Source organism: Hyperoodon ampullatus, assembly GCF_949752795.1.
Source record: "Hyperoodon ampullatus genome assembly, chromosome: 12".
Classification (NCBI taxonomy): Eukaryota; Metazoa; Chordata; class Mammalia; order Artiodactyla; family Ziphiidae; genus Hyperoodon; species Hyperoodon ampullatus.
In genome coordinates this window covers 29,235,742-29,260,860 of record NC_136925.1, presented here as the reverse complement: position 1 = coordinate 29,260,860, position 25,119 = coordinate 29,235,742, and the positions used below count along the sequence as shown (strand labels likewise).

Below are 25,119 nucleotides of genomic sequence, written 5' to 3'. Positions count from 1 at the left end.
GAGAGCATTGCTTCAAATCAAGACCCTTCCCAGCGTCATCTCCCAGGACCCCAGTACTGAACCCTGTGTGTGGTTGTTGAGCTACTCTGCCGCCCAAGGGTAGTGAGGTGGGCAGGGAGGGTCGGGGACAGGAAGTAGGACATGAGAGCTGCAGCTGCCCTCTTAGGAGCCTCTCAGCCTGTGTCCTGGAGAAATTCTACCACCACAGGCCACATTTCCCACCAACCCCCCCTTCCATTTTACCTGTCACTGGGCTCCAGTCGGTGGGGTACTGCAGGGAGAAGGAATGTGCAGGGCATACTAGCAGGATGCAAGCTCACATACCTGGATGAGATAGTGGGAACATAAATTGAGAAGCTCCAACAGCTGTAGGTGACTGCCAGCTGCTAACACATCCTGGATCACGCCTGGCTCCAACAAAATCTGTTTTTTTTAATAAAAGAAAACTATCAGTTACTTAAAAATGAATACTTGCTTACTATGCAAATACACTGTATTTAAATTGCTGCTTAACATACTATACCTGAATTAATACTGTTCCTCATTATGGAAGCCAGTTCTTTTTTTTCTATTCTGATTAATGAGCTGTGGCCCTTATTCTAACAGCCAAGTTCTCATTTCCAATACTCATATCCGGTGTATAAGGCTCCATACTTAACCACTTATTTTTGTAGGAGGATATGAACATTTGCAAAGAACAATATAATAGTCTTCAAATTCAGTTTATGATGAATATAATCTTATAAACACAAAAGAACTGAATTTTAGTTTTTCGAAGTATATTTCAGAATGTTATTCTTCAGTAAATCACAGAAACAGTATGGTTAACAGGTATTTTAGAGAAATGGGGCTTACAGTTCTCCTTGAAATACAGGACCAGAGGTGGATATTTCTCCATTTTACTTCTAAGTCCTACAATAGTAAACCTCAACCACAAAGTTTCATTTTTTTTCCTCCTCAATCTCAGATTCTCTAATCCTTTATGTTTCAAATAAAATATGTAGAAATAGTATTTTCAGAATATAAAGGCATCACAGAGAAGCAAAACTTCCCAAATACACTGGTGATACCAATTCTTCCTTTTTTTCTGGTTAGGTCCAACTTTGTGCCTACTGCTGCCAGCTCCTGAGCTGGTGAATAGGGCTGGAGAAAAACACACAACTAAGTTGACGAAATTCACTTTACATGCAAGACTGCCAGACACAGGAGGCCTGTAGGGCTGCTCCAGCCATCCTAACTCACTTCCCGAGCCCAGTGATGCCCAAGGTCTAGTCTCTGGACCAGCATCAGCATCATCACCTGGGAACTCGTGAAAGCTGAAAATTCCTGGGCACCTCCCCAGACCTAACTGAATCAGAAAGTTTCAGGTGAGGCCCAGCAACTGATGTTTTTGATGCAGGGAAGCCAGTGCTTCTGACGCAGGGAAGCCTGAAAAACACTGATGGGGTCAGCTCGCTCTCACCCTCTATTTCTTCTCACACGCTCCTCTTTCCTCAAGCCTCCACCTCCTCGTCTCTTTCCTTACTTCAACCTCATGATCTTCCCAAGGCTCCCACCACCAAGTCTACCAAGCCACCTACTCATATCTGTACCAGCACATCTTCCTCTCCTCAACACTCCCCCTGTGCACTAGATCCCATCTCCCTCTGCCTGATACCATCCCCTCTTGTTCCTGCGTCATCATCTGTTCTCTTCTACTGGATGATAACTCCCATCAGCATACAAATATGCCATTATAGCTCTTATCTTAAGAAATAAAAATTCCCTCCCTTGAACCCACAGATCCGTCCATGCTCCCCTTCGTAACAAAGTTCCTCAGGGAAGCTGTCTATATAAAATGCTGCTGTTTGCTCTGCGCTGCTCTGTCTCAAACCCACTCCTGTTGAGTTTTGTTTCTACTGCTCCTCTAAAAATGCTCTCGTCGAGGTCACCAGGGACCCCTGAAACCAATAGCCATTTCTCAATATTTAATCTTACTCAAGCCAACAGCAGTTAGCAAAACTGACTGCTCCTCTTCTGGAGTGATTTCTTCCCTTCCCTCTAGGACAACGCTCCCTCTCTTGGTTTCTTCTACTTCAATAACGAGTCCCTTTCCATCTCCTTCCCAACCTGTAAGCTTTGGTGATGCCCAGAGCTCAGTCCCCAGATGTCTTCTTTCCTCTCTCTACTTACTCCGTGGATGATATCATGGCTTTAAAATTATCTACACACTGATTACACTCAAATTTCTTTCTCCAGCCCCAAACTCACCCTTGAACTCTAGACTCTGTTATTCAACTGCCTATTCTGTATCACCACTTGGATGTCTAATGGGCAGCTCAAACTCAACGTGCCCCAAACTGATCTCTTCATCCTCTCCACCAATCGCCAAACCTGCTCCTACCCCAATCTCACCATTTCAGCAAACAGCAACTCTCAGTTATTTACACTAAAACCCCAGAGTCATTCTTGATTCCTCTTCTTTTCCTCATAACTCACATCTGATCCATCAGCCACTCCTGTTAGCTCTATCTTCAAAATAGTTCCAGAATCCAATCACACTCAGTAGCACTTCCATCCTTATCACTCTAGTCCAACTCACTGTCTTCCCAGATTTACTGTAATAGCCTCCTAACTAGTTGAACTGCTTTCTCCTTTGCCTCCTCGCACTGTTTTTTTAATAATATGAATCAAATGGGTGCTTTAAAAACACAAAATGAAATGATGTCACTCTGTTACTCAGAACTCTCCGACTTTTTTAATCTCATTGGGAAAAAAAAAAAAAAATCCGAAGTCTTCACTATACCATACAAGGTTCTTTGAATACGCTGAGCACCTTAGTGTTTACAACTAGCTGTTTTCTCTGCCTGGATCACTCTTCCTCAAGACGTCAGAGAGGCTCACTCTCTCACGTCCTTCAGACCTCTGCCCAGATATCATCTTATCTGAGAGGGCTTCTCTGACCATCCTATGTCCACCACCCCATTCCCAATCTCCTTACTTTGCTTTATTCTTCTTCACAGCACTTAACATCTCTCAACATAGTACATATTTATTTGTCTATTTGATGATTTTCTGTTCCTCCACTCACTAGGATATAAGATCCAGGAGAGCGGGGACTTGGTCCATTTTGTATACCCAGCACTTAGAACAATGCCAAACAAAAAGCTTTCACTTAATATCGATGAATTTACCTTATAATAATTTATTGATGAATTAATTTATGTCTAGAATGGTTTTTTTAATTATTTATTTATTTTTATTTATGGTCTCACCACATGCAGCATGCAGGATCTTAGTTACCCAACCAGGGATCAAACCTGTACCCCCTTCATTGGAAGCTCAGAGTCTTAACCACTGGACTGCCAGGGAAGTCCTCTAGATACGTTTTTAAATTCAGAATTAATTTTATTCATTAGCCTAACATGAGAGGAGAGAGGGAAAAGGACTATACATTTTATTTCTGAACTATTAAAGAAGTGAAAAAGCTAAGCACGTGTGGCAAAAATACCAACCCTCATCTTATTCTGAAAATTCTTTATAGCTCCTTTCCTGCCTAGTCAGAGGGAGAAATCTGAATTTCTCCAACTCCTCACGCAGAGAGATTTTGACTGACATTCAGGAAATTATTGCAGCTCCCTTCACAGGAGCAAGGATGCAGTGTGTTCTTACAGAAGAGGCATGGCCTAAGGCACAGAATGGGGAATAGATGGATTAGAAAGGCTAGTCTTAGCCTTTAAATCCTGTCAGTTGCGCTTATTTCACACAACTGGCATTCATGATAACCGCTAAGGCTCAGTAATGCCTAGCACAAAGACAAATATCACAGAGAGACAAGATGAATATTCCGTAGCACGTATAACACGTCCAGCGGGCCAACTGGAGAAACCTCACAAGAGAAATCCATACTGAGAATGTTCTTGTTTTTGTTTCTTGTTTTTCGTTCTGTAGTTTTTTTTCATCTCTCATTATAACATACGTTTTTCTAACAGATAAAGGGAGTGGTTTGAAGAAAAAAAAAAAAAAAAAAGAAAGAAACCTAGCAGAAAAGCTGGGTCTCACTTACAGAAACAGAACCAGCATTTCCAAGTTCCACTTACACTAGTCTTTTAAATTCAGCTTGGTTGCTCTTTGGTGACTGGTTGTCCTCATATATTTTTCCAGAGAATTTGTGTTTGGGCAGAAGAACAAAGGTCCAATCTGCTCACGAGGTATAGTAAGGTGAATCTATCTGCTGCCTAGAAGAACTGGGTGAAATGGCCTTTTGTAGAAGGAATGGCTTCCCCCCACGTCAGTTTATGGATGACAACTAAGATCGCTAAGTTTAAGTGCTGCAGAAACGCATACCCATCCACATCCAGTCTGGCACTCACAGCAGAAGAGACAGGGGGAAGGATCATTCCAGGACCACCCACAGGAGGGAAGGGTATCCCCTGACGGTTCAGAGCACAGAGTGGTGGAGGAGGAAGAGGTTGACACATCTAGTCACTCATCAGACTGGAGGAGCTTGGCTCAGACAAGCCATCAACAGTGGACAAGGCAAATGTCTGAATAACAAAAGAGATCAAGAAATGCAGGATGCATAAAGCCAAGTGGTCCAGAAAGCAGTGGGGAAGACGAAAACCACTAAAGCCACCCAACTGGGCTGGGCATTGCCTCTCTCCTCAGCGACGCTCCCCTGCCTGGGTGGAGACAGAGGGGCATGTCTTCAGATTGGACAAAGAGGTTCTGATGCAATTTCAGGTGAGGCACGGGCGCCTCTTGCTCATAGGCCATCTGTATGCAGTATGCTCTCACTGCCACCCACTCACACCTGACCTCCAGGTAACAGAATACAGGGGGCTGAACTTGAAAGAGGGGAGCTGGACAGTACTAGCTGGGGAGGTAACAATCTCATTACATAAGCTTTTCCTGCAGCTGGTGGCACGCTAGGCCAGGTGAACTGTGGAAAGGTCCACAGCAGACCCCTACCCCCAATGCTGAGACTCTGCACTCATTTTGATCAACTGAGGATAAGAACTGGTCAGTGGCTGTAGTCAGGGTGACACTGGGTGTGGTGACAAAGTAACAGAGGTAAAAGCCACAACTGCAGTTGAAGGCGGTGGTCTCCAAAGACACCAGTGAGAGTTCCTGCATCAGAATTCAGGCGTGAAGGGGTCCACTTGCCCTGCCACAGGGAGGCACTCTTGAAAACTCAGTCCAAAGGTGTCATCTGGCCACCGATCCGAGCAGGGTTGAATCTGCACAATCTCTAATGAAGGCCTTCCAAACTGGAATGAGACTGGGGCTCCTGGTCCCAGCGACAACCTCAGGCAGGACACGAGGCCAGACACTCATGAAAGAGGAGTGTAGGAGGTGAGGTGAGATTCTGCACAGCCTATGATGAGATGGGCCCTCTCCGCCAGTGCCCAGGCCTCACCGGGCTTGCACTAAGGCAGCACACAGACCCCAGGGCATTCCTGCCTTTCCTTCTTCAGCTCCTTCTCCCAAATCACCAAGCGTCCATGCATCCTTTTAATTCTGCCTCCTTGCTGCTTTTCTTCTCTTTATTTTCCCTCTCACTTTTACCTTGCTTCTTGGAGTAGCCGCTAGTAGGGACTGTCTTTAATAGCCATGGCAAGTCTCAGTGTGACCTTTTTTCCTGCTTTATGAATAGGTGAGTTGGCATCTTGAAAAAATTTTTGTATCTCAGTTCTTCAAAGTTATCTTCCTCATTTCTTGCCTTAGGAGATGTTTAAATTACTTACTTCTGGGTTTGTGGATAGAGTAGCCTGAAGGAATCGAACACGTTAAAGCCAAACAAACAACTATGCACACAGGAACACAAGCACTTTTGAAAGCTCTCATGTAAGTGCAAATTAGCTGTGGCCTAAGGCTATTTATAAGAATAAATGAGCACATTTATTCTTCTTTATACTTGTTTCTTTGGGATGTTTTTTTCTGTGTAACATAGAAAAATGGCAAATTATCACAATTTTGAACTGATAAATCAAAACACGTAAACTGAATACAACAGTATAAATAACTTTGTTTTTTAATTTTATTTTTTAATTTTATTATTTTTTTGGCTGTGTTGGGTCTTCGTTGTTGCGCGTGGGCTTTTCTCTGGTTGCAGTGAGCGGGGTCTACTCTTCATTGCAGTGCAAGGGCTTCTCATTGCAGTGGCTTCTCTTGTTGCGGAGCACAAGCTCTAGGCGCACGGGCTTCAGGAGTTGTGGCTCGTGGGCTCTAGAGCACAGGCTCAGTAGCTGTGGCGCACAGGCTTAGTTGCTCCGCGGCATGTGGGATCTTCCCAGACCAGGGCTCGAACCCGTGTCCCCTGCACTGGCAGGCGGATTCTTAACCGCTGTGCTACCAGGGAAGCCACAACAGCATAAATAACTTTTATTCAAGACACATAAAATCTTTTGTATAAAGTTCTTCAAAAGACTTCTTATAGACCGAATTTGAACCATAAGATCTAGCTATGAGAAATTGCCATCAATTTAGTTTTTTGCTTCAAAGCCATTACACTAAGGATTTTTTAAACCACAAGGTGGCGCCTATGTTTAAAGTAAAAGGATTTTCTAAATTACTCATATACCGCATCTTTATAACAGACACTTTATTTTTAAGAAAAAATAATAATAATTCAAATAAGGATAATAAAGTATATGAATTCTACTTTCTAGATGTATTTATCATTTTGGGAAATGTTCATAAATATTTCTGTTGAAATGCTTGAGCCAAGTGACACGGATCAGAATTCAGTAGTTCTCCATAAATCAGGTCCCAATTTATGAATATTAGAAGTTCAAACTTTTTGTCTTTGTATTCAGAAACTCTCATGATGTGGTCCCAACCTAATTTATAAGACTTATTTCCAATTCTGCAACCTTATGTTTCCTTTGCTAAAGCCAACAGCCCATTGTTCTCCACATATAGGCAATACCTTTTTCTCTACCTTGAATGTCCTTCTCCTAACTTTTTCAATCTCTATATGTCAAAATCCTACCCATTCCTCAAAATTCAACTCTAAGTCCATTTCCTATATAAAGTGTTGCAAGGTTTTCTTTCACCCCAATATGCAATTGGGATTAACCTCCTGGGACTCCAAACCACCAGAGATGTCTGATGAACATGGGCTTTAGCCCATGGGCTCTAGGTCACACCACCTGACTTCAAATCCTGGCTCCTATACTAGCTGGCAGAATGATATTGTGAAAACTACTCAATTATCAGTTGAGTAGTTTCCTCAATGATACAATTAAATTAAAATATCTACCTCAAAAGATTGTTTTAAGGACTGGGAAAATGCATATGTATTATAACAATTGTGTATGGCTGTGTAAGCAAAATGGCTTAAACAATTTGGAACTTATTTTTCTCACAAAACATGAATTAGGTAGCTTGGAGTGCCAACAAACCAGGCTCCTTGCACTTTCCTACTTGGCCAATCTTAGCCTGTAGTTTCATGGTCACAAAAAGGCTGCCACACCTCCACATACTGCATCTGCACTCAAAGCAGAAAGAAAAGAGAGGACAAAGAAACAGAAATAGTATACCAGCTGAGTCTGTCATTATTTATTAGAAAACAACAGGTTTCATATGAACACTACCACTCAGACTTCCACTGACATTTCATCTGCCAGGTCTAGGTAATGTGGCTACTCAAAGCAGTAAAAGAACCTGGGAAATTGAGTTTTTAAAGCTAGATGCACACAAGTTAATAGCAAAAAAAAAAAAAAAAAAAAAAAGAAAAGCTAGATGCACTATTGTCCCAAATTAAATTGGAGCTCTATATAAAGAAAAAAGAGGAAATGGATTGTGCAGGCAATCAGAGTATATGCCACCATGGCTCTTAGCACAGTATATGTTTATATAAATCTGTAATAAATGTTAACTGTTATCTATTTCTTTTTCATGTAACTAAGTGCTTTTGCCCTGAATGAGTTATGTGAGAGTGTTTTATCTTATGTTTTACCTATGAGACTTTGATGGCAGGGTCCATCCTATTTCATGTTCATTGCTGTTGAACATTCTAGAAGAATACCTCAGGAATTACTTAGTAAAGAAATTTACAGGATTGAAAAATACAGGTCCTGGAGAAAATGTTAGAAGATGTCAAAAGTCTCCATGGGGGAGCCTGGTCACATGCTAATCCTCATCAAGGATTACCCAGCTGAAAGAGTTAAATAAGAGGACACAATAGACATTTCAACTAACAGTTGTAGTAATATGCCCAAAAAAAGGTCACCTTTTGGTTAGATGTTGTATATAATAAATTCGTGATTTGACTATTGATTCCTTAAGTTACAAATTTTATCAGGTGGTTTTCTTCCAAACATAGTACACTTGTACAAATTTCTACAAGATCTCAAGCCAAACATTTAAAAATACTAATTTATTTTCAATTTATGAAAAAGCAATCAACTTTTCCATCTATTAGAATATGAAAAAAGAGAAAACTAGACTTGACTTTCAGAATATTTTGAAAAAATGTTAAAAACCACAAAGGTAAAGCCATAATAAAAACATACTAGCGAAAAAAAGAAAGGTGTGGAAATCACTTGGAGATTCTATTATCTTCCTTCACAAGTTTACACATCCTCATTGGGTCATTTGAAATTTCTAAGGTTACAGGCAGGTAGCAGAAGCACAGGCTCTAAGATGCCAAGAAGAAACCTTAAATAGATAAGGACACTAGTATTACATTACTAGGAATGTAATTACATTTGCATTACATGCTGTCCTGCAAAAAATTTATTTATTACCATTAATGCAACCTCAAGGTCTGTAGATGTTGCTACTCATTCTTCCTTTCCCATTTTGGGACATGTGGAAGGGTGATGGATTCAGTACTTGAGGTAGGTCTCAAGTAGAGAGAGAAGAAAGGAGTCAGATGGAATTATTAAGCTGTGGTGTAATTCATACTAAGATAGGGGTGGGCACAAGTTGCTATAGGAGCACTTGGCTGGAGATGCCCTATTTCATTGAAACGGTGAAATAATTCTTCGTATGAAAAAACTTGGTCCCCTCATATGAGCAAGCCCCATTTTCTTTTAGCCCCTTCTGCATTAGCATAATTCTGGCATTTCAAAGTTCTAAGATCAATAGTTCTGTTAGACAGTCATTTCCAGCATAGTTTTCTTCAGTGTTTAAATTAACAAAATACTTAACAAAATGTAAAGATGAATTATATATACATAACATTACTTTAAAAATTTGGCCTAATTATTTGAAAAGGCAGAACAAGTTTTTGATAGTTTCTAACTCTAAAAGAAAAAAGCAGTCCCAGCAATTAAATATGATGAAACATGAAGGTTATTACAGGTTATAAGAAAAGTCAAATTAATTATTAAGACTCACTTTTATAACCAGTGCTCTTTCAAGTGTGATGAACATGGGAGGTTTCATCGCATTAAGCTTTACTAATGAATCTGGGCTTCTCCATACAGAGCTAGTTTCTTACAACGCTAGCATGGCCAAAGAAGAAAGAAACATTACTTTAAAATACTGATATCTGGGGCTTCCCTGGTGGTGCCGTGGTTAAGAATCCGCCTGCCAATGCAGGGGACATGGGTTCGAGCCCTGGTCCAAGAAGATCCCACATGCCGTGGAGCAACTAAGCCCGTGTGCCACAACTACTGAGCCTGTGCTCTAGAGTCCGTGAGCCACAACTACTGAAGCCCACACGCCTAGAGTCCATACTCTACAACAAGAGAAGCCACGACAATGAGAAGCCTGCGCACCACAACAAAGAGTAGCCCCTGCTCACCGCAACTAAAGAAAGCCCTCGCAGCAATGAAGACCCAACACAGCCAAAAATAAATAAATAAAAATTAAAATAAAAAAATAAAATACTGATATCCAAAGATGGAAGGCCTCCAGAAGAATGAACAGGGCTGGTGCCAATGTTCATTTATAGTTGGCTACTACTGTGTCACTGCTGGGTGCTTCAGTAGAGGCAGAAGCAAAGAGCCAAAAGGAATCATTACGCTGTGGTGTAATCCATGCCAAGATAGCGTGGACACAGGATACTATAGGAGCACTTGGCTAGGGATGCCTCATTGCATTGAAGGAAGCTGTAGAATAATTTTTCACATGGAAAAATACATCATTAATATCCAATTCCATGTTCATTTGGAGAATTCCTTGCATTTGCTTTATAAGGAGTGGAGGTAAAAGTATGGCTCTAGGGGCCACTGTAGGAATGTGGGCAAGTCATTAACATGTATGTTTTTAGCATCATCGTATAAAAAAATGAGAGATAACTACTATCTATTTTCTTAAAGTCTTCATAAGGATAAAATGAGATAATCCTGGTAAAATTTTTAGAATAATCCCTGGCATGTTTCACAGGGTAAAAAATTGTAGCTGCTATTGTTATTATTGTTGTTATTAATTCCAGGAAAAAATAAACCTACTTCACAAATGATGACCCTATTTCTAGTGTTCACACATTGCCTACTATGTACCAGGTACCATGTGAGGTAATGTCATACATGTTATCTCTCCTTCTTATACTCTTCCCCACTCCTCACTCCTGCAAGGTAAATATTAACCCCACATGGAAAATGAAGAAACTGAAGGCAGAGAAATTCACCCATTCAAACAGCAAATCTTTTCTGAGTGCTACAGTGCTCTAGACACCTTTCTAGGCACTATGGATATGACCATAAAGAAGACAAGTTTCCTCATCTTATGGCACTTAGAGTCTAGGTTTTGGCCAACCGGGTAGACTGTGGTGCCATCAACTGACAAGAGTAAAACAAAGGAAGGAACAGGTTTGGAGGGAAGATCAAGAGTTCCATTTCAGGGATATGTTAAGTTTGTGGCTTACTGGATGGCTATTAGTCATCCAAATAGAGATATCAAGTAGACAAAAATATATGAGTCCAGTTGGCAAACTACAAGTAACAGATCAAATTTTCCTTTCACATATTCTTGTGTGGCCTGTGAGCTAAGAATGGTTTAAGATAAACTTTTTACTTGCATTTTTAAAAGTTTAATTTTAATTTTTCATTAATAAACGTGATCTCTTAGAGCACTCTTAGGTCCACAACAAATGAAGCAGAAGGTATAGAGTCCCACATATCTCCTTCCCCTACACATGCATCATCTCCCCCATTATCAACATTTCCCTCCAGAGTGGTACACTTGTTACAATCGGTGAACCTACATTAACACATTATTATCACCTGAAGGTCACAGTTTACATTAGGGTTTAATCCTGGTGTTGGGTTTGGATGAATGTATAACAACATGTACCCACCATTATAGTAGCATACGGAGTATTCTCACTGCCCTAAAAATCCTCTGTGCTCCGCCTATTCATCCCTTCCTCTCCCAAGCCCCTAACAACCACTGATCTTTTTTACTGTCTCCATAGTTTTGCTTTTTCCAAGATGTCATATAGTTGGAATCCCAAAGTATGTATCCTTTTCAGGTTGGCTTCTTTCACTTAGTGATATGCATTTAAGGTTCCTCCATGTCTTTTCATGGCTTGATAGGTCATTTCTTTTTAGTGCAGAATCCTATTCCATTGTTTATCAGTTTATCCATTTGCCTACTTTGTGTGAATGTTAAGTTTTCAACCCCTTTGGGTAAATACCAAGGAGCATGATTGCTAGATTATATGGTCAGAATATGCTCAGTTTTGTAACCTGTGTCTTTTGTGAATATTCTCTCCCAATCTGTGGCTTGACTCCCATTCTCTTGATGTTGGCTTTTGCAGAGTAGTTTTTAATATGAATGAAATTCACCTTATCAATTATTTTTTTCATGAGTCATGCCTCTGGTGTTATATCTAAAAAGTCATCACCATATCCAAAGTCATCTAGGTGTTCTCATGTTATCTTCTAGAAGCTTTATAGTTTTGCATTTTACATTTAGGTCTGTGATCCCATTTTGAGTTAATTTTTGTTTAAGGTGTAAGGTCTATGTTTAGACTCATTTTTTTTTTTTTTGCATGTGGATGTTTGGCTCTTCCAGCACCATTTGTTGAAAAGACTATTTTTGCTCCATTGCATTGCCTTTGCTCTTTTGTCAAAAATCAGTTGACTATATCTATGTGGGTCTATTTCTGGGCTCTCTATTCTGTTCCATTGATCTATTTGTCTATTCTTTCCAGACAATACCACACTGTCTTGATTACTGTAGCTTTATAGTAACTCTTGAGGTCAGGTAATGTCAGTCCTCCAACTTTGTTCTTCTTCAGTACTGTGTTGGCTCTTCTGGGTCCTTTACCTCTCTCCATAGAACTTTTAGAAACAGTTTGTCAATATCCACAAAATAACTTACTGGGATTATGATTAGGATCGCAGTGAATCTACAGATCAAGTAGGAAAGACTGACATATTGATGTTAACAGTATTGAGTCTTCCTATCCATAAACGTGGACTATCTTTCCATTTATTTAGTTATTTGATTTCTTCTATCAGAGTTTTGTAATTTTCCTCATATAGATCTTGTCCATATTTTGTTAGATTTATTCCTAAGTATTTCATTTTTGGGTGCTAATGTCTAAGAAAGGATTTAATCTCTTTTAATAGTTGGGAAAACCCCAAATGATGAATAATATACTGTGATATGTAAAAAAAAATATGAAATTCAAATTTCAGTACCCATAATAAAGTTTTATTTAAACATAGCCATGCTCATTCATTTACATATTTGTCTCTGGCTGTCTTCATGCTACAACAGCAGAGTTGAGTAGCTGCAACAGAGCTGTATATGGCCTGCAAAGCCTAAATTATTTGCTATCTGACACTTCACAGAAAAAGTTTGCTGATCCCTAGTCTGGAGTATTGACGGGGGCTGGCAGTCAACAGCATAAGGTTGTACCATATAACATGGGTCTGGATGACACTATCCAGGAAGCTGGTTAGACTAAACAGGAGGGTCCTGACACCTGAGGAATTCAGAGCCTACGGAGGGAGGAGCAAGCAAAGACATTTGGAAAGGAATGATGGGGAGGGGAGTTGGGGGGCACAGAATAAGAACCCACAGAGTGTGGTGTCACAAAAGCCAAGAGTGAAAAGGCTTCAATGGAGAGGCAGGTTGACTGTGTTGAATGCAGCTGAGAGGTCACAAGGATATCATTCAATTGGTTTCACAATATCTGTGACTGTCAAGGACAGTTTCAGTGGAATGCTGAAGATGGAAGTCTCCAGACTTGGTAAGTGGAAAAGTAGTAAAAATGAGGAAAAGTGAGTACGTTTATGCAACTCTTTTCATAAGTTCTGCTGTGAAGGAAAACTAGAGGAATAAATGGTAGCTGAAGAAGAACAGAAGAACAAGAAAAGGATTCTGAAAGAACAATAAAGCATGTTTACTTACTGGTGGGAATGTTCCAGTGGAGAAGGAAAAACTGATGATAGAAGAGACAGAAATGAAGATTCAGGAGTGATGTCTGAGGAGAAAAGAGGAGTAGGATCCAGAGCTTAAGTGGAGAGACTAACCTTTGACAAAGCAAGGTTACTTCTTCCAACAAAATAAGTGCACAGAAACATGGAGGTTTGGAGACTCAATGGTGAAAAGATGAAGATCTTCCTGTCTGCATCTGTTTTCTCAGTGGAAGGTGAGTCTCCCTTGCGGTATGTGACCAGAGGTAGGGTAATGAGAGGGGAAGGGTTTGAAAAGAGAGGAGAAGAAATGAAAAATTTATCAGGGAGAGGAGGAAAGCAAATTTCTAGGGAAACAAATTAGCACTGCCTGGCTAGGATGCGTATCCATCTGAGATTTGGGAATCATGGATTTGAAGTGATAACAGTAACTTTTCCCAGCGACAACTAGCAGAGTTGATACTTATAGTGGAATTTAGTCAACAGGTCTCCAAAGCTGCCACAGGCTGGAATCAAGCTTGGTTGCCTCTAAGGTCAGTGGCTATACTCTTTGGGCTGTGCCAAACCATTTCTACCCTGACAGATATATGCTAACACAAGGATGCACGACTATAATCAGTTTTTCAAGAGCTACATCTATTCAATTACCATATATCCCTGCAAAGTAAAATGCAGGTAGTACTCTACGAAGTATTACAGCTCAATTACTCTTTCTCCTATCTGAACTAGTGTATCTTTTGGAGCACTAAACGTCCTCAGATGCTTCACCATGCTCCATACAAAAACAATTCAGGCCCCTGGTAATCCATGTCCAATAAATGCAATGGTGTGTTGACCTGGCATTTCCGTTCATTCTTCAGGCCACTCTGAGAAAGCATTCACTGCATGATTTCCATCAATGCAGCCCTAACATCTAGTGAGTTCTTAACACATAGTAGTTAAGTATTTGATGAATTAATGGATCTCAACTTGAGAACAAACTATAAATGGATGGTTTTTATGAAGTATACAAAGGAGATAAAATATTCACAAATTAACTTAGGACATTCAGTGCCTTTGAACTAGCCCTTCATTTGAATATTAGCATCATTATTCTACTCAAATGGAATATCGACTTGCAGTATAAATCTTCTCAAAGTTTTGTTTGGCTAGTTATGTTTTTATCTTGAAATTAACCACAAAGGCCATATATTTTTGCTATCAGGTTGTTTTCATCTAAAAAAAATCTTACATTTAGAATTGTAAAACTCTCATATACTACTACTCCATAGAAATACTAAATGTTTCCAGCAGAGGGCTCAAGAATTCTTTTTTAAGGAAAGAAGTTTATAAAGTTCATTGTCCAATAGCAGCTCTTGCAAAACTCCTCCAGAAGGCAATCTCACAAAAAATATGTTCTTCCTCTTGATCAAGTAATTCCATGTCCATGAATTTATTTAAAATAATCCAAAATTTTAAAAAACTGTATTATAATAAGGCAGCATTGTTTATATACTATGCATTTATGGATAGATATACTTTTATCTATTTCCAGAAAAGACATTAAAGTAAATTATAATCACAAAAAGTCTATATTAAATTACTCAGGAGATGGGCAAAGGCCAGGAAGAAAAAGAAAGATAACATATAATGTGTAAGTGAGAATTTGGGTGAATATGGCTTTTCACTTTCATTCTTCTTTATGTTTGTGTAAACATTTGGGTGATTTTTTCATTTTCAAAAGATGAAAAATAGTAATTTATCTTTATAAAATTTGCATGCTTCTTAATTTTAGTTCTGAAAATAAGGGTGGAAAAACTTTAGGAAGCAAGTAGAATGGCTTATTTATGGAACAATTTGGGATTCTGCAGACAATCATTTTTGCAGGCAGAACTAATGGGGTGTAGCACCACTTTTTTCATGCCTACAAATAACATTAATGTACCAAAACTTTCAGATAGAGCTCCCAAATATTTTTATTCACTTTATTTATTTACATATACTCATTTTCAGAAGGCTCTGAGGCATCAATACAAGCATTTAAAAATTAGGCACATAACTCAAGCAAGGAGAAAATAGGAAAAAAAAAGTGATACGAGGGCTTCCCTGGTGGCGCAGTGGTTGGGAGTGCGCCTGCTGATGCAGGGGACACGGGTTCGGGCCCTGGTCTGGGAGGATCCCGCGTGCCGCGGAGCGGTTGGGCCCGTGAGCCATGGCCGCTGAGTCTGCGCTTCCGGAGCCTGTGCTCCGCAGCGGGAGGGGCCACAACAGTGAGAGGCCCACGTACCACAAAAAAAAAAAAAGTGATACGAGGTCAGGAGAGGAGATATATTATGTACATATATCCTCATAACTATTAAAAGTGGGCTGCAAATATGGCTCTAAGCTTCCTAGCATCAAAACTAAAAAGGAGGGCTTCCCTGGTGGCGCAGTGGTTGAGAGTCGGCCTGCTAATGCAGGGGACACGGGTTCGAGCCTTGGTCTGGGAGAATCTCACATGCTGCGGAGCAACTAGGCCTGTGAGCCACAACTACTGAACCTGCACGTCTGGAGACTGTGGCCCGCGCACCGCGATGAAGAGTGGCCCCCGCTTGCCACAACTAGAGAAAGCCCTCGCACAGAAAACGAAGACCCAACACAGCAAAAATAAACAAATTAATTTAAAAAAAAAACAAAAGTACCAATGCCACCGTGGATGTGAGGATTAGTCAATGCTTTAAAAAAAAAAAACAAACTAAAAAGGAAATGCAGCCTAACAAAAGATGAAAATACTAAAATGAACTCTAGCTTCTCTAGGCCCTGAGATCTAATGGAAATTTTCCTGCAGAAATTAAGACTAACACTGAATGACTTACCTGGTGATATTTTTTTTTTTTTTTTTTTTTTTTTGCGGTATGCGGGCCTCTCACTGTTGTGGCCTCTCCCGTTTTGGAGCACAGGCTCCAGACACGCAGGCTCAGCGGCCATGGCTCAGCGACCATGGCTCACGGGCCCAGCCGCTCCGCGGCATGTGGGATCTTCCCAGACCGGGGCACGAACCTGCGTCCCCTTCATTGGCAGGCAGACTCTCAACCACTGCGCCACCAGGGAAGCCCCCTGGTGATACTTTTAATACCGCCGTATGTGTATTTTATAAACTTTACATAAAAAGTAAAAGTTAATAAAGAGATTCTTCAAAATTCAGACATTCACTTTTCTGATTTTCTCCCTTGATACCTTGATCCAGGTATAAGACTTAGAGTAGATGACCAGTGTTTTTTAATGCAGACAGGACAACCTTCCAGGAAGCAATTTAGAAACGCATGCAGGTATTTTTGGTTGCCTCCAGATGGGGGGACACTACGGGCCTTTGCTGGGCAGTGGCCAGGCAATGTACAGGACAGCCACCAACCGCAAAGAACTGCCCTAAATCCTGTATATCTGAGTGCCCTGATGGACATGTATGTAAGTGAAAAACTTATTTATAAAACTCTAAGTCTAGAACCTAACTGTTTTACATATAAACACAATTTTTTGTTTGTTTTGTGTCAAGATACACTGAATTTTCCAAGAATGCTAACACAATAGAAACCAAAAGAAGACAACTGTTCTGTATGGAATTTTACTAAGAGTTGTTCACTATTTTAGATAATCATGTCGCCTAGGGCATACCATTGTGATATCTCAGTTGTCAGCAAAACATCCATGTGTCATTCTGCATCTGTATGCAGCTGTCCCAGCATGATGATTCTACCTATAGCTGTAGACAGGCAACTATTTCATTCTGTCTTCTGAAAAGTTCTGCTCCAGCATGTACATACTGAAATACGTATGATTTTCATTATACTCTCTTTCCTTCTGTGTGTTTATATATGGTTAAGACGTTCTTATTAATGTTTAGAGTAATTTGTGTGGGTAAGTTACATTATTAGGAATTTCATTTCAGGATAGTTAAAGGTGGCCTTTTTATATTAAGGCCTGATAGATGAGGTTGAGAACCGCCAAGCCAGATGGACAGACTGCACATCTTCTGGGAATCCATTATGTGTATAATTTCTCCCAATGAACTTTTAATGAGAGCTTTCTAGCAAACAGACTGAGGCTGGCGTGTAATCATTCTCTTTTGCTAAATAAGGGGAAAAGTTCATGTCCTTTAAAAAGCCATCAATAGGCTGACATCCTCTTATGAAAACTAAGGAGCTACTCAAGATTCTCTACTAAATAAACTGTTAACCTCCCTCCACTCAGAGATGACTTGATGGAACACCTAAAGGAAGGAATTTCCTTAGGGAATGATTCTGAGTACAGCCAACCCTTAGAAATTCCAATGATCAAGAAAGAACACAATTGTAATGATGTCTGCTTAGAAATATTCCAAACAGGAGTTGCTGCTCATCCACCATAGCAAAGGAAAAACTCAGATCGACAGGATAAAATAAAAAAACATCTAGCAATGGAACTTGCTGCCGAAACAAAGAGAAACAAATGCACAGAAGTGCAAAATACACCCTGAGTTAGCTTAGTGGGGTGGACCTACTATTTTGAGTTGCTGTATATTATCTGTTTCTACTTTGGAGGACATCAACTAGAAAAGAACTGATTGTTTCTTGCCCCACTTATGACAATAAAACCATTATCAAGAGCATACAGGGAATACTTCTCTTTCAATTCCCTGTCCTGGCAGTAGGGTGGAGGTGGGAGGTAGAAAGTGTGGGAAGGAGAGAGGAGGACCCAAGGACAACAAATCCAGATCATTTAAATGGAGTTTTATAGAACGAAGACAAGGTTCAAACAGAGAGGGGCCACACTCATCCTTGTCATCTAATATTACGTCAGTGTTCTGTACGCATGAGCTCAAGCACCTTGGCCCACAGTGGGTTCCTCAGCACAAAACTGATGCCAAGAAAGATTATAAATGCTGTAAGCATATTGTTCAAACACATTTTGTTTTCAATAAGTGACTGAGTTTCACAGTGTGCCAAAGGAAAATGTCTGTGCTTGAAATGTGACTATGACTCAAGCAAAATGCTAGACTAACGCACTGGAGTCTGAGTCCGTTTTTGATGTGTGACTGCTGACAGCTCACAAGCCCCACCACTCCCTCTTCCCTGCTTGCCCCACACCTGGAAGAAAATATACAAGAAAGTCTGAGCCCTCTCTCCCTTGATGCTGGTGGAAACTCAAACCACACAAGCCCCCGCCCGTGTGGACAACGCTCCAGCCCCACCCCCCAACCACAATAAACACCAAAGCCGATCAACGCCCCTAGCTGCTCTCTGAAGTCATTTTTGGACCTATTGGGGTCCACCCCTTTATCCCCAAAAAACCTCACTATGTGAGTACTAAACCCTTTCCTATCTTCTTGGTGCACGTGTGGTGTTATCAGTCTCAATATTTGAGTCAAATGTTGGGTGAGTGAGAGGGCCGTTCTGTTTCTGCAGAGTGACTATCAGACATCTAAGAAACCCCAAACTTTCAAATTCTTAAGGAAAAGCCAGGAAACACTTTTTTTAAAAAAATCAAAATATCAGTTTTATTACCAAATGGGAAAGCTGACCGCAGAAGTGTGGCCACAGTTATACGTCCTCACACAGAGACGTTTTAGAGATTGTTATGCTGAGCAGATAGCTTTGTAATGCCTGCAGTACACACTATACCGAGTCCTTTCTGAGCAGACAGCACACACGAATTTCGTGAGGGAGAACTGGCTGGCACGAGGTACAGAATGTCAGAACTGACCCTGCTTTACAGGTAGGGGGCCTCCCATATGACTTCACTTTGCCTGAATCTCTGTTCTCCATGAGGCACAGACAGGCTTCGGGTCCAGTGACGCTGTTCTTGAGTCCTCAGCTGAGAAAAGTAAGCTTCTAGGGATCAGTCAGGATCTGGACTTTTAAAATCTCACTTCTCAGTTTTTCACAATAAACGTTTAGGTCTCCAACCTGTCCTTACCAGTTTGGGCCACCAAACCATGTCAAGGATTTATCATTTTACTTGACATCTTGAGATGCCATAAAAATTTCATTTGGCGTATGGTTCTTATCTGTCAAGTTTGACACTTTCCAGGAAACGATGCATGGGAACCTGTAACATCTTCACCCCATATAAGCAGACACATCTGCTTGCTTGTTTGTTTCAATAATCCACGGATAAAAGAGAAACTCCCTCCAAAGGCAATAATACAGAGTTTCAAAAGATTCAAGAAAGTGAAAACTCACTGATGGAATTCAAACTTTTTCCCTTCATTTCACTCTTCTCACATTTTCTATGTCAACAATCCAGTTACGGACTCTGGCACAGCTCTGATAAGAATTAACGTAAGAAGAAAATAATCACTTTTTGCACAATTCAAAATATTCTTCCTTGGAATGTGGATTTTAGACTGTGTGCTCTGGAGCCTGAGGCACAGTGCGGGTGCCTCAGGGGCCTTTTACTTGCCAGGCTTCTGTAGGTACTGCCAGGTGAAGAAAGGATTCTGCAGCTAAAATATTTAAACCACTGAATGGTCTTAATGCTGCTCCCAAGAGAAGCATTTAAGAAAAATATCTCCCAGGTTTCTTCCATGTGCTACCATTTAGTTCAACCAGGTTATGTTTATAAGTAAATCTGATGGGGACATTTTCTCATGTAAAGTGAGTGACACATCTATCCCTGAAGGGATGGGTTTATGAGAAGGCAGTTTCAAGTAAGACTCCTGTGACTCTGCTGCCAGGCCTGATGCTGGTCTCTGGAGAAAAGTATTCTGGTTGTAGAGAATAAATACAGTTTCAATAATCATCAAAAATCTAATGCTACAGTCTGCCTTACTAGGGCTATAAAAAAAGTCACGTGAACACATTAGGGAATCAAATGAGAATCAGGAAGAAAACCTTTACTATACAAGAGCATGAAAATTAAGGGGCAATTTCTTTTATTTATTTTTTTTATTTTAATTTTATTTTTATTTTTTATACAGCAGGTTCTTATTAGTTATCTATTTTATACATATTAGTGTATATATGTCAATCCCAATCTCCCAAATCATCCCACTTCTCCTTACCCCCTTGGTGTCCATACGTTTGTTCTCTACATCTGTGTCTCTATTTCTGCGTTGCAAACAGGTTTATCTGTACCATTTTTCTAAATTCCACATATATGCATTAATATTCAATATTTGTTTTTCTCTTTCTGACTTACTTCATTCTGTATAACAGTCTCTAGGTCCATCCACATCTCTACAAATGACCCAGTTTCATTCCTTTTTATGGCTGAGTAATATTCCATTGTATATATGTACCACAACTTCTTTATCCATTCGTCTGTCGATGGGCATTTAGGTTGCTTCCATGACCGGGCTACTGTAAATAGTGCTGCAAAGAACACTGGGGTGCACATGTCTTTTTGGATTATGGTTTTTGCTGGGTAGATGCCCAGTAGTGGGATTGCGGGGTCATTTGGTAGTTCTATTTTTAGTTTTATAAGGAACCTCCATACTGTTTTCCATAGTGGCTGTATCAATTTACATTCCCACCAATAGTGCAAGAGGGTTCCCTTTTCTCCACACCTTCTCCAGCATTTATTGTTTGTAGATTTTCTGATGATGCCCATTCTAACCGGTGTGAGGTGATACCTCATTGTGGTTTTGATCTGCATTTCCCTAATAATTAGTGATGCTGAGCAGCTTTTCATGTGCCTCTTGGCCATCTGTATGTCTTCTTTGGAGAAATGTCTATTTAGGTCTTCTGCCCATTTTTGGATTGGGTTGTTTGTTTGTTTATTTATTTATTTATTTATTTATTTATTTTTGCGGTATGCGGGTCTCTCACTGTTGTGGCGTCTCCCATTGCAGAGCACAGGCTCCGGACAGACAGGCTCAGCGGCCATGGCTCACGGGCCTAGCCGCTCCGCGGCATGTGGGATCTTCCCAGACTGGGGCACGAACCCATGTCCCCTGCATTGACAGGTGGACTCTCAACCACTGTGCCACCAGGGAAGCCCCCGTGTTTTTTATTATTGAGCTGCTTGAGCTGTATATATATTTTGGAGATTAATCCTTTGTCCGTTGATTTGTTTGCAAATATTTTCTCCCATTCTGAGGGCTGTCTTTTCATCTTGCTTCTGGTTTCCTATGCTGTGCAAAAGCTTTTAAGTTTCATTAGGTCCCATTTGTTTATTTTTGGTTTTATTTCCATTACTCTAGGAGATGGATCAAAAAAGATCTTGTTGTGATTTATGTCGAAGAGTGTTCTTCCTATGTTTTCCGCTAAGAGTTTTATAGTGTCTATCTGGCCTTAAATTTAGGTCTTTAATCCATTTTGAGTTTATTTTTGTGTATGGTGTTAGGGAGTGTTCTAATTTCATTCTTTTACATGTAGCTGTCCAGTTTTCCCAGCACCACTTATTGAAGAGACCGTCTTTTCTCCGTTGTATATCCTTGCCTCCTTTGTCATAGATTAGTTGACCATAGCTGTGTGGGTTTATCTCTGGGCTTTCTATCCTGTTCCATTGATCTATATTTCTGTTTTTGTGCCAGTACCATATTGTCTTGATTACTGTAGTATAGTCTGAAGTCAGGGAGTCTGATTCCTCCATCTCCATTTTTTTCCCTCAAGATTGTTTTGGTTATTCGGGGTCTTTTGTGTCTCCATACAAATTTTAAGATTGTTTGTTCTAGGTCTGTGGACTGAATCTGTAGATTGCTTTGGGTGGTATAGTCATTTTCACAATATTGATTGTTCCAATCCAAGAACATGGTATATCTCTCCATCTGTTTTGTGTCATTTTTTATGTCTTTCATCAGTGTCTTATAGTTTTCTGAGTACAGGTGTTTTACCTCCTTAGGAGGGTTTATTCCTAGGTATTTTATTCTTTATGTTGCAATGGTGAATGGGATTGTTTCCTTAATTTCTCTTTCTGAACTTTCGTCGTTAGTGTATAGGATGAAAGAGATTTCTGTTCATTAATTTTGTATCCTGCTACTTTACCAAATTCACTGATTATCTCTAGTAGTTTTCTGGTGGCATCTTTAGGATTATCTATGTATAGTATCATGTCATCTGCAAATAGTGACAGTTTTAATTCTTCTTTTCTGACTTGTATTCCTTTTATTTCTTTTTCTTCTCTGATTGCCGTGGCTAGGACTTCCAAAACTATGTTGAATAATAGTGGCGAGAGTGGACATCCTTGTCTTGTTCCTGATCTTAGAGGAAATGCTTTCAGTTTTTCACCATTGAGAATGATTTCACCATTTGCTCTGGGTTTATCGTATATGGCCTTTATTATGTTGAGGTAGGTTCCCTCTATGCCCACTTTCTGGAGAGTTTTTATCATATATCAGTGTTGAATTTTGTCAAAAGCTTTTTCTGCATCTATTGAGATGATCATATGGTTTTTCTCCTTCAATTTGTTAATATGGTGTATCACACTGATTGATTTGCATACATTGAAGAATCCTTGTATCCCTGAGATAAATCCCACTTGATCATGGTGTATGATAAGAGGCAATTCCTTTTACTTTTCAATTCCCAATTGCATGAGCAGAGTTATACCTAAAAAAAAAAGTATTTTTCACTTCACAGAGTATCATACTTTTCCAGATTTCCAAAGACTTCAAAATATTAATATTAATAGTTACACAAAATATCCTTTTGAAGACTGTACTAAAGCATTCTCTGCATCAGAGGAAGGTAATTAGGATGTGTGTCCCCACAGAGATGGATTCTTCCATGATGTTAAGGAACCAAGGGCTGGAGTTACTGGATATGAAGAGAAAAGCAGGGGAACAACAGATACCAAAGAATCCTTTTTATCTGCCCAGATGTGATGTAGCTGGTTCATGGCTGACAAGATTTGCAGTACCTGGAGTGGTACTCCTGGGAAATTTCAAAGGAGCCTACAAATCTCACTATCGTTTAGTGCATAGTTTCTCTCTTTACTGGGTTTCTGGAATCTCTCCATAAGACCGCAAGGGACAAAACAGGTGGAGAGTTCTCAGGAAAGTAAGAGGAAACTAGCTGGCTTGAACCCCTTGCTCTACTATATGAAGACATATAGCACAGTACTTGGCATACAGCCTATCTTCCTTGACATCATGGCAACCAGAGCGCTGAAACAGTGAACTTCATTGTGGTTCTCAGTCCTATTTGCTTTCATTTTGGGTCCTTAGCTACTCAAATTGCCAGAGGTATATCCAAGACCTTTGGGATTGCATGTGTTCTTCCACCTTTTGAGAAGGGCTCTTCTCTCTATGAAAGGGTCTTGGTGTTAAGTGCTCCTCACTCTGGCTGCTTTCCTCAGCAACCCTTGTTGCTCCTGGGTGGCCGACCTCTTGTCCGGTTTGGACAGGAATTCCTCCCCTCAGGCAACATCTCCATTAGAATCCTTTTTCCCCCTTCTTTTTCATGTCTCTTCTACTCAGGACTGGTCTGAAACACGAATGAATTCCTGGCCAGAGATGGAAAGCAAGGAGATTGGGGAGGCCATGGTAACAGGGTCCTCTGGCTCAGCAGAGTAAGTGAGAGTTGGTTTTCTTAGGTTCACTTTGTCCTTTTCTCCCTAAGGCAGATCTGCCCAGTGACAGTTTACATCATACCCTCTGCTTTGAACCCAGCTCCCAGAGCCAGCCCAGAACAGGGCCTGCAGAGAAGCCTGGCTCCTCTGCCCTCCATGGCCAGTTCCGCTGCACATGGTTGTGCAAGGTCGCCCACGAGGGCTGCAATGCGTGCGGGGCTCTGCTCAGGCTGTACCCCAAGCAGTGTGTGCCCACAGGAAGCGCACGCCTCTAATTAGTGCGAAGGCAGAATGTGTGTGTTCCTTGATAAGAAAAGTGCGTGTATTTTCAGAGGATGTATTAGCATTAGGAGGAAAATTTGATTTTTCTTTAAAATTTCCTGGATGAAATCTGTGACCAATTTTAAGAAGGCTATGCTTTAGAACAGTGTGTAGGAGGAACACACACATACCTTGTTACACAGTGGCACTCATTCATCACACCTACTCTATACTTCCAATTTCTTTCCCAAGGCAGCAATCATTTTCAGACACTTAAAATACTTGACATTTTATACTATGCTTACTACAACAGACTAAAGGTATAATCAACTGTCAGTAAAAATATCTATAGGTAGATAAATACAGTGTTAACTCTGATTTTTACAAATCTACATACATATCAAGGCTAAAGACCATATATCAGCAAATGTCCGCAATAGTAAATGACAATTAAGAAATTGAAGAACTACACTTTTATTCACGTTTCCATATTCTAAACTCTTTGCTTAATGTTAATTTCATTTTCAGAGTAAGAGAAAGCTTTTTTGCATTTCCCAAGTACACCACAATTCCACTTTTTGCCATCATCTATGTTCACGTCTCAAAGGGAAAACAGACTTATTATAGTCATTTTGATGTTTAAGAAACCAAACTGCCATGGATGTCGTCCAAGAAAGACTGTATCAACTTCCACTCTGCAGCAAAGAATAATCACATACAGAGTACAAGTGTAGCAACTCGGAGCCTTCGTGAACAGAGTGTTGGAAGAGCACCCAGGTTGAGAGAACCACCAAAAAGAGTTCACTCTCTAAAATGTCCAAACACTTCCCTGCCTCCTAAAGTATAACAAATATGACTTAACCCTTTCTTAATGACATAGAACATTAAGAAGGGGTTAAGAATAAACAATGGATTTGAAATTAAGAGGACTGGGTTTGACTCACTGGGTCGACGTGCCCTGGGAGACTGATCTTGGTCATTCACTGCACCTTCCGGGGCTTGTCATCTTTAAGAGAGGATCACCGAATTCCTCAGAGCTGTCTAGAAGATTAGGCTACACAGCACACATGAAGTGCCTAGGGCAGTGCCCCGGGTCTTGCAGAGGGTG

General features: G+C 40.4%; 1 protein-coding gene across 2 annotated transcripts in view; it reads right to left on the bottom strand.

The window, feature by feature from the left end:
• Positions 1 to 25,119, bottom strand: part of KLHL32 (kelch like family member 32) — a gene marked incomplete at both ends in the record, with an annotated part of 177,836 nt that overhangs the window by 98,301 nt on the left and 54,416 nt on the right. For both annotated transcript variants that reach the window (XM_079716580.1, XM_079716581.1), the window contains one exon: positions 325 to 423. In XM_079716580.1, the coding sequence (XP_079572706.1) occupies positions 325 to 423 (99 nt within the window). The remainder of the gene's footprint in view (positions 1 to 324; positions 424 to 25,119) is intronic.